This window comes from Fukomys damarensis, unplaced genomic scaffold (assembly GCF_012274545.1).
Source record: "Fukomys damarensis isolate Sample0158 unplaced genomic scaffold, DMR_v1.0_HiC HiC_scaffold_23, whole genome shotgun sequence".
Taxonomy (NCBI): Eukaryota; Metazoa; Chordata; class Mammalia; order Rodentia; family Bathyergidae; genus Fukomys; species Fukomys damarensis.
In genome coordinates this window covers 6,235,527-6,248,803 of record NW_022900935.1, presented here as the reverse complement: position 1 = coordinate 6,248,803, position 13,277 = coordinate 6,235,527, and the positions used below count along the sequence as shown (strand labels likewise).

The following is a 13,277-nucleotide window of genomic DNA, read 5'->3' as shown; positions in this document are numbered from 1 at the left end:
TTTTGTTTTGTTTTGTTTGGTACTGGGGATCAAACTTGGGACTTTGCACTTGCAAGGCAGGCGGCGGCAGCACTGAACTAAATCCCCGGCCCACTCTTGAGTTTTGTGTATGAAAGATTTTATGTTCCCTTGGTCTGTCTGGGCCTTTAAAGAATTTCATTTACTCATTCATTCATTCATTTGTACATTTATTTATTTTTTTTGAGACAGGGTCTCACTATGTAGTTCAGCCTGGCCTTGAACTCACGGCAATCCTCCTGGCTCAGCCTCCCCAGTGCTGGGATTACAGGTGTGTGCCAACGCTCAGTGGAAGAAATCATTTAAAATGAAGTCAAGTGCATGTTTGGTCATCTTTTTAGAAAGGATTACTTAAAACGAATAAAGGTTGCAGGATTCTGCTAGATTTTTTAAAAAGCATTGTGTTGGAACTATAAGGAAAAATAACATTGTTTCTAGGGATATAAACAATGAATTATGGTGAAGAAATAACCTTTTGAACACTGGTGTTGCTTTCCTGCCAAAAGTAGTTACTAAGATACTTCTCATCTTTTCATTTTGATAGTATACACAGGGTAAGGAATTGTTTTGTGGTTGATAGCTGTGTAATGGCTGTTTAAGGGATAGAGTAGTATTCAGAGTAAACTGTTGAAAGTCGTTACCACAAAAGCAACAAATGTCACGGCAGACTGCCAGTCACTCCTTGGTCACAGTCACTGGTCTAGGTGACATATATGACAGTTCTTATTCCTAAAATGCCACCCTCCCCAGAGACTGAAGCCAGGCACAGTCAGCATAACATGCCTTCTTGTGTCATCCCTGTAATGCTTCTGAGTCGCTGATGGGTTCTCTTTGGTGACAGATTTCTTGTGGGAACCTACAATGTGAATGGACAGTCCCCCAGAGAGTGCCTCCGGCCCTGGCTGAGCCATGGCATCCAGGCCCCAGACGTGTACTGTGTAGGGTGAGTGCTCCTCTTCTAGCTGTCTCTGTCCTTCGGAATGTATGGTTGTGTTGAAGGGGAGGACACGAGTGTGTAACTGCTCCTCATGACTGAAGGGACTGAAAAATGAGCATGTGCTTAACAGCACCTTCTCTGGTGTTGTTCCTTTGGTAGACAAAGCGCTGGCAAAGTGCTATGCTTGGCATTTATGTTATAACATTCTGTTAAAATCATTTCACCTTGAACTGAATTTTATTACTTACACGATCACTACTCTTGGTCAAAAAGCAAAAATAGCCGGGTGTGGTGGCGCACGCCTGTAATCCCAGGACTGTAAATGTGTAACAATACAGAAACAGATGAGTAAACCATTTTCTTTTCACCTGATAGTATATTCAGCAGAATATATTAAGTAATGTTTTTCACAATAGTTCATAGGAATTTAAAATATTCATGAAATGATGTTAATATTCATGAAAACATCAGCACATAGGTGACTCAAAAATATTAGATTGTAAAACTATATACATATATATATATATATATATGTATGTATGCCGGATATGGTGTCACATGCCTGTAATCCTGGCACTTGGGAGGCTGAGGCAGGAGGATCGCCACAAATTGTTTGTTTCTTTTGTTTTGAGGCAGAGTCTCACCATGTATTTAGGCTGGCCCTGAACTCACTCTTTAGCCCAGTCTGGCCTCGAACTCACAGTGATCCTCCTGCCTCAGCTTCCAGAGTCCTGGGATTATAGGCATGTGCCACTACAACTGGTTCTCTCACCACAAGTTTAAGGTCATACTGGGCTACATAGTGAGTTCAAGACCAGCCTGAACTACATGATGAGACCCTGTTTTTAAAAAAAAAGGAAAGAGCAAAAGTATTTCCTGGGAAGGAAGGGTTAGCTAAAGAAAATCTCATCAGTTAATTTTTATTTTCCTTTTACTGTTCTCTCACCACTGTACTGGGCACTGTTGGTGGGGAGGAGCAGCAAAGTACTACTGTGTGGTATATATTGCAGAGAACTAGACTTTGGAATTTACGTAGCCCTAGGTTTGAATCTCGGTTTGCCATTGGGTGCTTGCGTGAATGAGTGATTGCAGATGTGCAGTGCGAATGCTTCCAACTACTTCATAGTCTGGAGCATGAAGAGGAAATGGGCTGATGTTTGTAAAAACACTTCATGAGCTCCATGGCATTTAGTTCTTTGGCCCTTAAGTGTTTATTTTTTCTCCTGCTGTGGGTCCTTCAGTTTAGCTAGAAAGCAAGGACTTGTGCTCCTGAACCGATTTGACAATGTATGATCTGAACGTTGCCAGTACTGTCTAATTGGTTGCTTCTCCAAATAGGTTCCAGGAGCTTGATCTAAGTAAGGAAGCTTTTTTCTTTCATGATACTCCAAAGGAGGAAGAGTGGTTTAAAGCGGTGTCAGAGAGTCTTCATCCAGATGCCAAATATGCAAAGGTAATAGAAGAGATACATTAATGCTCTCCGCCAGCTTAGACGTCACTTTTCCTTTGTGGGTATTTGTTCTTGTTTGCGGTTTCTCTCTGATGCCATGACTTGACTATTTGGCTATATTTTCTAGGTGAAGCTCATTCGACTGGTTGGCATTATGCTGCTGTTATATGTCAAACAGGAACATGCAGCACACATCTCAGATGTGGAAGCTGAGACCGTAGGGACAGGAATCATGGGGAGGATGGTGAGTTCTTGGTTGTAATGTGGAGCACATGAGGATTTTAACCGCCAACATTTTGACTCAGCTTGTGATGCAGTGACTGCACACATGTCCTGATTAACAGGCTGGATCGAGCAGACTATTTAGAAATCACACGTTAGTGAATTGCGGGCTGGTTTGCCCAGCTAGCACCTATCCTTATTTTTACTCCACACTAGAGGGATTAACTCCGGTTGATCTTGCTATTTAACTCACGAAGCATGGTGCAGAAACTGTATTGAGTGACTAAGAAAAGCGAGGAAGGCTGGAGTCTTGTAAGTTCTTCTACTTCTTGAGGTTGAGTCCCTGCTCTTACGTTCTCTTGTAAGAACTGAGGTTTGTGTGGAGAAGGGCAGCATATGGCTGGCCTGTGACACAGAGTAAAGAGCTCTAGATTGAGAGTGCCAGACTCTGTGCTCAGCTTTCCATCGACTAGCTAGTCATTTTACCTTCATGGATTTGCTTTCTTGGACTATTAGATACTAACCTCACAGGGTTACGACGAAGACTGTTTAAGACAAAACATATTGAAAATTTGCAGGATTAAATGACTGACACAATTAAGTAGTGAATTCGATTCTTTTGGATCCTTTTAATAGGGTAACAAAGGAGGTGTGGCGATCAGGTTCCAGTTCCACAACACCAGCATCTGCGTTGTGAATTCTCACTTGGCAGCTCACACAGAAGAGTATGAAAGGAGGAACCAAGACTATAAAGACATTTGCTCTCGAATGCAGTTTTGTCAGGTTGACTCAAGCCTTCCTGGTCTCACCATCAGCAAGCACGAGTGAGTCTGGGCTTCTTCCCCATACAGGTCCCTGGGTGTGGTATGCAGAGTTACGGGCTCTCTGTCTTACTGGGGAGGTGACTGCTGGGGTGGGGTGCCTGCCAGCTGTCAGTTACTTGCAGATTGTATCTATTGGGAGTTTTTGGTTTCCTAATTTACCGTCTGGCAGACCTCTAATCATTCTCAAACATCTTTTATCCCTGGGAAGATGTAAGATTTACTTTACTATGGATATGTCTTGGTCTAGCATTGTGAGGAAAGCAACCAAAGAGCAAGCATCTCAAACATAGTTTTTAGAAGTATTTTAGGATTTTATGTCTGTTTTTCCAGAGCATGTGTAATTGAGAGTTGGACTGCACTTGTTTGCCCTTACGTAGTCTTTTTTCCTCTTAATTCAGCTGTACAAAGCTGTGGTTGCAACTCCTTAGAGCATCTTGTGCTAATTTCTGTTCATTCTTTGTATTTCATTTATTTTGAAAAGTTGCTATTTGTCTGAATTCAGTAGCTTAGAATTTCAGACTCTATGGTAACAGTTGAAGCTTATGCCACTTCTTTTACAAAGAGGGAGAAGCCACAGGGGTCATGGTGCTTGCCAGGGCATAAACAAGTCACACTTCTCATCCTGCCAGCTGCAGTGGGGCTGTCTCTAGCTTGTTGGTGTCCTGGAAGCTGACGGGATGGTTTTTTTCCATGATCTGTGGTGGGAAGCATGTCTTATAGCTGAGCTGCTCCGTGCTGGTGTACTTGTAGCACACTAGTTTATGAGGTTGCAGCTTGCTGGTCAGTTATCTGCTTTCAGTCTGTGGATGCATTTATCTGGGGGATGTGTGTACTGCTGTGCAAATGCTCTTAACAGCATGGTTGTTGGCTTCATATGCAGGAGTATTAGACTTCAGGAGATGTGCGATGTCATCAGGGAGTCTTCAGTTTGCTTTTTCCCAAAGCAGCAGGTGTAATAAACCTCCTATTGGGAGTTTAGCTCAGTGGTTCCGCTGCCTGCCTGGCAAGCCCAAGGTTCTAAGTTTGATCCCTGGTTCCAATAAACAAACAAACCACCTGTCGAATCTCTGCCCGGGAGTGCAGAATGAGCCACCCAGGGATGTGGTGGTGGTTAAAATCAGGCTCCACTACAAAGAGTAAGCTTTGTTTGGGAGGAATTCTGTCTAGAAGCAAAGGCTGATAATGAGTTTTATGGTATCATGGAATCATCTGCCTTGGGGTCCCGGGTAATTGTCATGACTTCCAGTTCTTCTTTTTACCTCTTCCTAGCAGTGGAATAAATTCTTGTCTTGCTTTTAGATCTGATTAGGCCATCTTCCCAACCATATAAGAGTGAAATAGTCAAGAAGAACTCAAGGCTATTTATAATGAACTTGGATTGGACTAAAAAAACTTGAATAAGCAGCATGTTAGACCTGGAACTAAATAGGATGGCAAGAGAAAAAAATTCCAGAACAACGAAGTCACTTCCCCAGCTCCCAAGAGGCTGAGACTCAAGGGCCTTCCATGGAAAGCATCCTGTATAGAATAGGTTAAAGACCCTCCTAAACTGTTACTTTTGTGCTTTGTCCTCACAGTGTCATCTTGTGGCTTGGAGACCTCAACTACAGGATAGAAGATCTGGATGTGGAGAAAGTGAAAAAGCTCATTGAAGAGAAGGCCTTTCAAACCCTGTATGCATATGATCAGGTACAGATAACCGCCTGTGTCCTCTTCAGGCGGAGGAGGAAGCCTGCCTTGCCATCCATCCCTCAGCTTCAGCTTCCTTAGATTGGGAGGTTTCCCTGAGGAACCGGTGCTGTCCGGTCCTTTCTTCGTTTCTTCTGCATTTGGCCTCCATTGGCTCTTTCCTTGAGGCACCCATCTTCTTTGGAGTGCAGCTTGCTCCTTCTGATTCGTTTAAGAGGTCTGAAGATGGGACTAAAAGGGCCCAACTTTTATAAAGAAAGTAATTGGTATATTTACGATGATTTAACAGTTTAATTAGGGTTAGCCTCCTGCCCCCTACATCCTTCTCTTCACCAGACTTCTCCAGTGTGAGCGAGAGCAGTGAGTGTCTTCTTCGCTGCCTGCAAGAGGCAGTTCTGTAACCTGCTGTTCTCCACCGTCATCGTTTGACAGAGCATTTCATTCCTAGAGCATTTGCCATTTCACAGGACAAGGGACATCTTCTCTCTTTTCTTCTGGCTACTCACGATAGATTTCAAACCTATGCAAGTGGTCAGAGTTGTTCCAAATCATAAAATCCATTTCCTTTTTTAATCTAATAATCCAGTCTTTAATAATCTTAGTGTAGTTGCTATTCTAAATCTTTCTTCTACCTGTTTCTTCCCCCATGCAGATTAACAAAGGACAGTGATCTTTACTGTGTTTTTCTTATGGAATAATTTATTGATCCATTTTTTTCCCTCTCCATCTTTTTTCCTTGGTATATTTCTTTTGTTCTACTTAGTACCCCATTCAGCATTAATCCATTCTTCCATATCTGTCTATTAATTCCCTTTATGTTCTGGACTGACGCTTTCTAATTTATAGATAGTTTTGTAATTTATAAAATATTTTTTTGTAATTTATAAAATACCCATTTTTGCCTGTCATCTTTTCTGGTCATTCCTGAAGTAATAGCATCTAATTTATATGTTATTTGCTTTCTTGTTGACTTTACTGTCTATATATATATGTCCATTCAGGAGGCATCAGCTTGCATTCCTATCTAAAGTTATTATTTCCTGTGACCTTTTCTTTTATAATATTTTTAGGAAATCATATTTTAAGGAAGTTGGCAAGTGGTATATCTTTGATAGTTGACCTAGCCCTCATGTCAGAGCTGACAGTTCCCCTCTTGTCTCTACAGTGCCAAGCTTGATGGTGAGGGAAGAGGCAGGAGAATGGTAGATTTTATGTCTTGCTGAAAGTTGATCCATTAGAAGCTTCTAGAATTAATACAAAAGGAAGCCATTCACACTGATGCATACTTGTAGTCCCAGCACTCAGGAGATTAAGGCAAGAGGATCATGACTTTGAGTCCATCCTGAGTTACATAACAAGTTCAAGGCCAGCCTATGCTATATATGTAGTGAGACCCTATCTCTAAAGCAAAACAGAAACAAACAGAAAGAGTTAATTCAGTAGGAAGGATTCTAATTATTTTCAAAAAATATTTCAGGTCCTATTTGATATTGACAGTTAATCTTCCTAATGTAGGTTCTGCATAGCCCCCAAATTTACAGATAGGGGAATACAAGGCAGAGTTTCCCCCAGTTCACATGATACAACTTGACAGCACAGTTTTGTTTTTGTATTTGGAGCAAGTGAAGGCACAAGTGATGTGTTTGATACTAGGAAGAGAAAGCTAGTCCTCTTGGGGACGTGACAGTAAGACTGTCCTCAGGTCTCTTGGATACACATTTACTCTTAGAGCCTTAAAAACTCAGGTTTCAGGTGAAGGAATTGTCAGCTTGCTCCTCTTCCTAAGAGTTAGTTAACTCAAGATCTCACAGAATAGCTTTTTTTAAATGAGGTCTTTCCCTTAGGTTTGGACCTGAATTCCAGATTGATTTCCTTTTCTCCATTAATTCAAGCTTTAGCCTTTTTATTTTGAAGTGTTTTTTTTTCCCCCATTCTTTTATATAGCTGAAAATTCAAGTGGCTGCCAAGACTGTCTTTGATGGCTACACAGAGGGGGAGCTCACATTCCAGCCTACGTATAAGTATGACACTGGCTCTGATGACTGGGATACCAGGTATGTCAGCCTTGGGGTTGAGCACATGCAAACCAGGAATTCTGGGAAGTACTTGCCCTTATGGACTTGCAGAACAACACTAGTTTTCTGTGACTTTCCCCACATTTTCCATACATATTTATATGTGACTTACGCTTTGTTCCATAATAAGTCTTGATGCTGATTTAATTTTCAGTTATGCTTAGATGAGATGATTTCATCTAACGTGGCTTGTACGCGGTCATTAGGTACTAGTTAGTATTTTTAGTAGTGTTTATTGACACCTCACGCTATTTGAAACTCATTTGTATTGCCTCATTTATTTGTATTATCTAATCCTGTCAACAACTTGTTGAGATAGGTATGATTCGTTATCTTTATTTTAGGGGATTGGGGGCTGAGGCATAGAAAAGTCAAAGACCATCCCAAACAGGCAGAGACAGAATTTGCAACCATATAGGAAGTTAAAGCCTGTTTCTTTAACTACCTCCTTTTTTTTCTCTCAGTACCAGAGATCGAACTCTGGACCTTGCACTTGCAAGGCAGGAGTGGCACCACTGAGCTAAACTCCTGGCCCCAACTACTTCCTTTCAAGTACCTATTCTTACATTGCCTTTTTGCTCTTCTCCTATCCTCATAGCAGGGTAAAGAGCAGAGAATCTGTCTGAACTGTTTGGGCTTTGAGCTTTCATAGTTGCATGATACCCACAGGATGTATGTTATTCCTTGGTGGGCCTGAGTTGTTTAAGTCATCTCAGATGAATGTGCCACATGGATGTGAAGGCTGTACTTCATTATTCCTTGCCTGAGCCACAGCACTAGTGAGGAAGTGGGCACTGCTATTTCTGGGAGTGTTCCCAACATGGGCTTTTCCATTTCAGTGAGAAGTGTCGTGCTCCTGCCTGGTGTGACCGGATCCTCTGGAAAGGGAAGAACGTCACTCAGCTGAGTTACCAGAGCCACATGGCCTTGAAGACCAGTGACCACAAGCCCGTCAGCTCTGAGTTTGACATTGGGGTAGGTGGGCACCTGGCACCCATTGTAATTGTAGGGAATGAATTTTCACACCAGGACTACTTTTTGTCTTCTTTGATCTCCTCCTCTGCCCTTGAATGTGAGGAGCTCCTTATAAAAAAAAACTGTTCGTTTAAGTTAATTAATTAATTTTAAAATGTATTGCCCCCAACCAATTAGATGGTGATAACAGTAGCCATCCTTGTTATTGTTGTAGTTTAGGTTGCTAGGACATTTTTCTCCCATCATTTATTACTTTTATTTTTCCCCATCATTTATTGAGTACTGTATTAGGTAGAGTTCTCCAGGGAAACAGAATCTATAGGTGTACAGAAAGAGATTTATTTAGGAATTGACTTTTGTGATTGTGGGGGTTGGCAGGTCCAAAATCTGCAGGCTATTCTAGCAGGGTAGAAATGCCAAGAGTCCAAAGGCAGCCTAGGGTCAGAATTCCTTCCATAATTTAAATGTAATTAATAATTGTTTTGGTAAACTTTTATGTATTCATATACATGGAAGTTCTCTTTTGCTTTTTAGACTGTGTCTTTCCAAATTTCCCTTATGCAATTTAAATGAATATGTCAGCATTCTGTATACAATATATGGGATACCCTCCACCCTTTTTGGTAAAACGGATCACATTATATATATTCTAAGAACATTTTTTAAAAAGTTTATTGGTACATTTAAAGCAAACAGTGCAGTTATATTTATGATTAGGATCTTGTACCTTTATATGATATGTCTTGGCTCTTATTTTTTCCCCATATCCCTGGCCCTCCCTTCACCCCCTTCACCCTTCCCTGTTTACAAGGACTTTGTTTCATTTTTTCCTTTTTTCACATTTTTCCTTTTCCCTTATTTCCTTTCCCTTCCCCTTCCCACTTCTTTAGCCATTTTATTCCTATTTCATACTATCAATTATACCATTTGAACCTTATTTACACTTTTAGTTTTTCACACCAGAGAAACTATTTGGTATTTACTTAAGTGTGTCCTCCTTATTTCACTTAAGAGTATGGCCTCAATGTGCATCCATTTAGCTATAAATGTCTCTAGTTTCTCATTCTTTATGGCTGAGTAGTACTCCATTTTGTTCACACACACACACACACACACACACACACACACACCCCTTTATCCAGTCTCCAGTTGATGGGCATTTGGGTTGTCTCCAAGTTTTAGCTATTACAAACTGTGCTGCCATAAACATGGGTGCACGTTTATCACTGTGGTATGGTTCTTTTAATTCTTTCAGGAAGATACCCAGCAGAGGGATGGCTGGGTCAAATGTGACCTCTAATCCTAGTTCTTTGAGGTATCTCCATATTGATTTCCACAGTGGTTGCACCAGTGTGCACTCCCACCGACAGTGGAGAAGGGTCCCTTTCTCCTCACAGCCCCGTCAGCATTTGGTATTGGTTGATTTCTTGATAGCAGCTGTTCTTCCTGGGGTGAGGTGGAATCTCAGTGTTGTTTTCATCTGCATCTCTCAAATGACCAGTGATGCTGAACATTTTTTCACATATTTATTTTCTGCTTTTACTTGTTTGTCTGAGAAATGTCTGTCCATTTCAGATGCCCATTTTTAAATTGGGTCTTTGTATTGGGGGGGGTCCTGATTTTTGCTTTAGTTTTTTTTTCTTTCTTTCTTTCTTTTCGGTTTTTTTGAGACAGGGTCTCCCTATGTAGTTGAGGCTGACCTGGAACTCACTAGGTAGCCAAGGCTGGTCTCGCACTCACAGCAATTCTCTGGCCTCAGCCTCCCGAGTGCTGGGATTACAGGTGTGTGCCACCATGCCCAGCTTGAGTTCTTTATATATTCTAGATAGTAGTCCTTTGTCTGAGGAGTAGCTGGTCAGTAGATACATTGAACAGAATTCACCACCCATTAATGATAAAAATAAAAACTGTGCAGAAAATTGGAATAGATGGCCTTTATCTCAACCCGATAAAGGCTATCTATGAAAAACCAACAGCCATTATCATTCTAAATGGTCAAAAACTGAAAACATTCACACTAAAATCAGCAACAAGACAAGCATGTCCACTATTACCACTCCTGTTCAATATTGTTCTAGAAACATTAGTTGCAGCAATTAGACAAGAGAAAGAGATAAAAGCAATAAAGATAGGGAAGGAAGAAGTTAAATTCACTATTTACTGATGATATGATACTCTACCTAGAAGAACTAAAAGAAGCTCTGCCAAAATAATTCTAGACTTAATTGACAGATTCAGTAGAGTAACTGGATACAAAGTCAGCACTCAAAAATCATTAGCCTTCTTGTACACAAATAACAGACTCACTGAGAGAGAAATTAGGGAAACAATTCATTTCATAATAGCATCCAAAAAAATGAAATATGTAGGAATCAGTCTAACAAAGGAGACAAAAGACCTCTACACTGAAAATTATAGCACTCTGAAAAAAGAGATGGAAGAGGATATAAGAAGATGCAAAGATATCCCTTGCTCCTGGGTAGGAAGAATCAACATAATGCAAATGGCCATACTTCCAAAACTGCTATACAGATTCAATGCAATCCCAACTGAAATCCCAGCAGTATTTCACAGAGCTTGAGAAAACAATCCCAAAATTCATTTGGAACCAGAAGAGACTTAGAATAGCAAAAACCATTTTAGGCAACAGAGACATGACAGGTTGTATCACAATTCCCAACTTGAAACTATACTACAAAGCCACTGTGATAGAAACAGAATGGTGCTGGCAAAGAAAAAGACCTGAGGATCAGTGGAATAGATTAGAAGATGCATAAACACCTCTTGGCATTCTCAACTACCTCATCTTTGACAAAGGAGCCAAAACCCTCTCTTTAATAAATGGTGTTGGAAAAACTGGCTTTCAACTTGCCAGAGATTAAAACTAGACCTGTATCTTTCACCATGAACTAAACTAAAATCCAAGTGGATTAAAAATGTAAATATCAAAACAGAAACACCAAACTTAATGGAAAGTAAATTAGGTAGAACTCTCAAAGACATTGGCATAGGAAAAGACTTCATGAACAAATTCTCAGTAGCATGAGAACTTGTACAAAGAATCAATAACTGGAATCTCATTGTATTAAAAAGTTTTTGCAGTGTAAGAGAAACCACCAACAGAGCTAAGACAGAACTTAAAATCTAAGAACTTTTTTTTCTCCTATCAATCAAAAATATCTTAGGCATTGTTTTATGTCAATAAAGGTAGGTCTTCCTCCTCTTCACATTTTTTGTTTTGTTTTGTTTTGTATTTTGAGACAGGGTTTCACTATGTAGTTGAGACAGACCTGGAACTCACTATGTAGCCCAGGCTGGTCTCGAACTCACAGCGATCCTCCTGTCTCAGCCTCCTGAGTGCTGGGATTACAGGCGTGCGCACCACACCCAGCTTCACATTTTAAAATTATTATTATTATCATCATTATTACAGTACTGGGGATTGAACCCACAGCCTTTACTAACATCCCCAGCCCCTGTTTATTTTTTTTATTTACTTTTTTGGTTTTGTTTTGTTTTGTTTTTGGTACTGGGGATTGAACTCAGGCCCAGACCTTGCTTTTGCGAGGCAAGCAGTGCAACCCACTGAGTTAAATCCCTGGCCTGCCCCTGTTTATTTTTAATTTTGAGATCAATTGTTAAATTCCCCAGGCGGGGCTTGAACCTGTGATGATCCTCGTGTCAGCCTCCCAGATTATAAATATGCACACCACGCCTGGTCCTGCTCCTTCCTTCCTTCCTTCCTTCCTTCCTTCCTCCCTTTACTCAGGCTGGCCTCAAACTCATTGCAGTCCTCCTGCCTCAGCTTGCTGAGTATTGGGATTACAGGAGTGTGCCATCAAACCTTTCCCTGCTCATTGTTTTTAAAGGCTGAAAACTATTCTGTATGTATGTATGAGTCATAATGTAGTGATGATGATTTGCTTTCAAAGTTTTGCTACTATATGTAGTGTTATAGTGACCATCTTTTTTTGGGGGGGCTACCGGGGATCGAACTCTGGTCCTTGCGCTTGCAAGGCAGGCGGCAGAACCCCTGAGCTAAATCCCCGGTCCTATAGTGACCATCTTTCAAATTACTAGTGAAGCTAACATCTTTTCATTCACATATAATCTGCCTGTATTTTGTCAGTGGCTTCTGGGTTGTTTATATTACCAATTCTCAAGGGTACGGGTAGAGGAGTATCAGAATCTATGAGGATGTGGGTAGTATGAGAAAAGTTTAATGAATGTTATAATTCAAGTTATATTGGAAAATAAAAAATGTTTGTCATTTGAAATACATAAAATAGAGGCTGACAAAATCTTCCCAGGTTGTGTGAAAAAACTTGGAAATGCTGCTTTAAATCAAAGCCCTACAAACATTTCTCACCACTGACCTGTGGATGGCAGCAAGCAGAACAGCTGGGCATTGAGCATCTTTCTGTCAGGGCCTGTGGCAGCCAACAACCTCTTACTCCCATATCTTCCTTCTGTTGTTAGGTAGGGAAGCCAGTGACTTTACCATAGCTGGGGATCCTTCCAAGTCTCTTGTTAATTGGGTTCTCTGTTAATTAAATGTATTTAGCCTTTATTTTCTGTATTGCCATCAACTGTTATTTCTAATACCATGCATGTCCTCAATACTGAGAAACCTCATACTCAGTCTCTGCTGTTTTTCTTCCAGGTGAAGGTCGTCAATCCTGAGCTCTACAGGAAGACTCTGGAGGAAATTGTTCGCTCCCTTGATAAGATGGAAAATGCCAACATTCCTTCTGTGTCTCTCTCTAAGCGAGAGGTAGGAAGACATGTTAAGAATACTACTATTGGGCCCTTCACTTCCCAGAACTTCAAAGTCTCTCATTTGCAAGAACTCAGAATTTCCAGAGGCACCTGTCACGTTATTGGACTCTAGTTTTCTTGACAAGTTGCTTCTAGATAAAGTGAGGATGATGGTAACAGAAGATAGAGGTTCTTGGCTGAGATCATATTCTAAACCAGACTTTGTTTGATTTTAGAATAACAGGTGTATATTTTTGCAATGAGTTTTCCTTCCTACTGATGCTTTACTTTGAGATTATGTTGATTCTGAATTTCTTCAGTCCACATGA

At 40.7% G+C, this 13,277-nt stretch overlaps 1 protein-coding gene across 5 annotated transcripts in view; it reads left to right on the top strand.

Moving 5' to 3' along the window:
• Positions 1 to 13,277, top strand: part of Inpp5b (inositol polyphosphate-5-phosphatase B) — a 53,612-nt gene that overhangs the window by 32,313 nt on the left and 8,022 nt on the right. For all 5 annotated transcript variants that reach the window (XM_010625837.2, XM_010625835.2, XM_010625836.2 and 2 more), the window contains 8 exons: positions 860 to 961; positions 2,294 to 2,408; positions 2,533 to 2,649; positions 3,264 to 3,451; positions 5,029 to 5,140; positions 7,085 to 7,194; positions 8,055 to 8,190; positions 12,854 to 12,964. In XM_010625837.2, the coding sequence (XP_010624139.1) occupies positions 860 to 961; positions 2,294 to 2,408; positions 2,533 to 2,649; positions 3,264 to 3,451; positions 5,029 to 5,140; positions 7,085 to 7,194; positions 8,055 to 8,190; positions 12,854 to 12,964 (991 nt within the window). The remainder of the gene's footprint in view (positions 1 to 859; positions 962 to 2,293; positions 2,409 to 2,532; positions 2,650 to 3,263; positions 3,452 to 5,028; positions 5,141 to 7,084; positions 7,195 to 8,054; positions 8,191 to 12,853; positions 12,965 to 13,277) is intronic.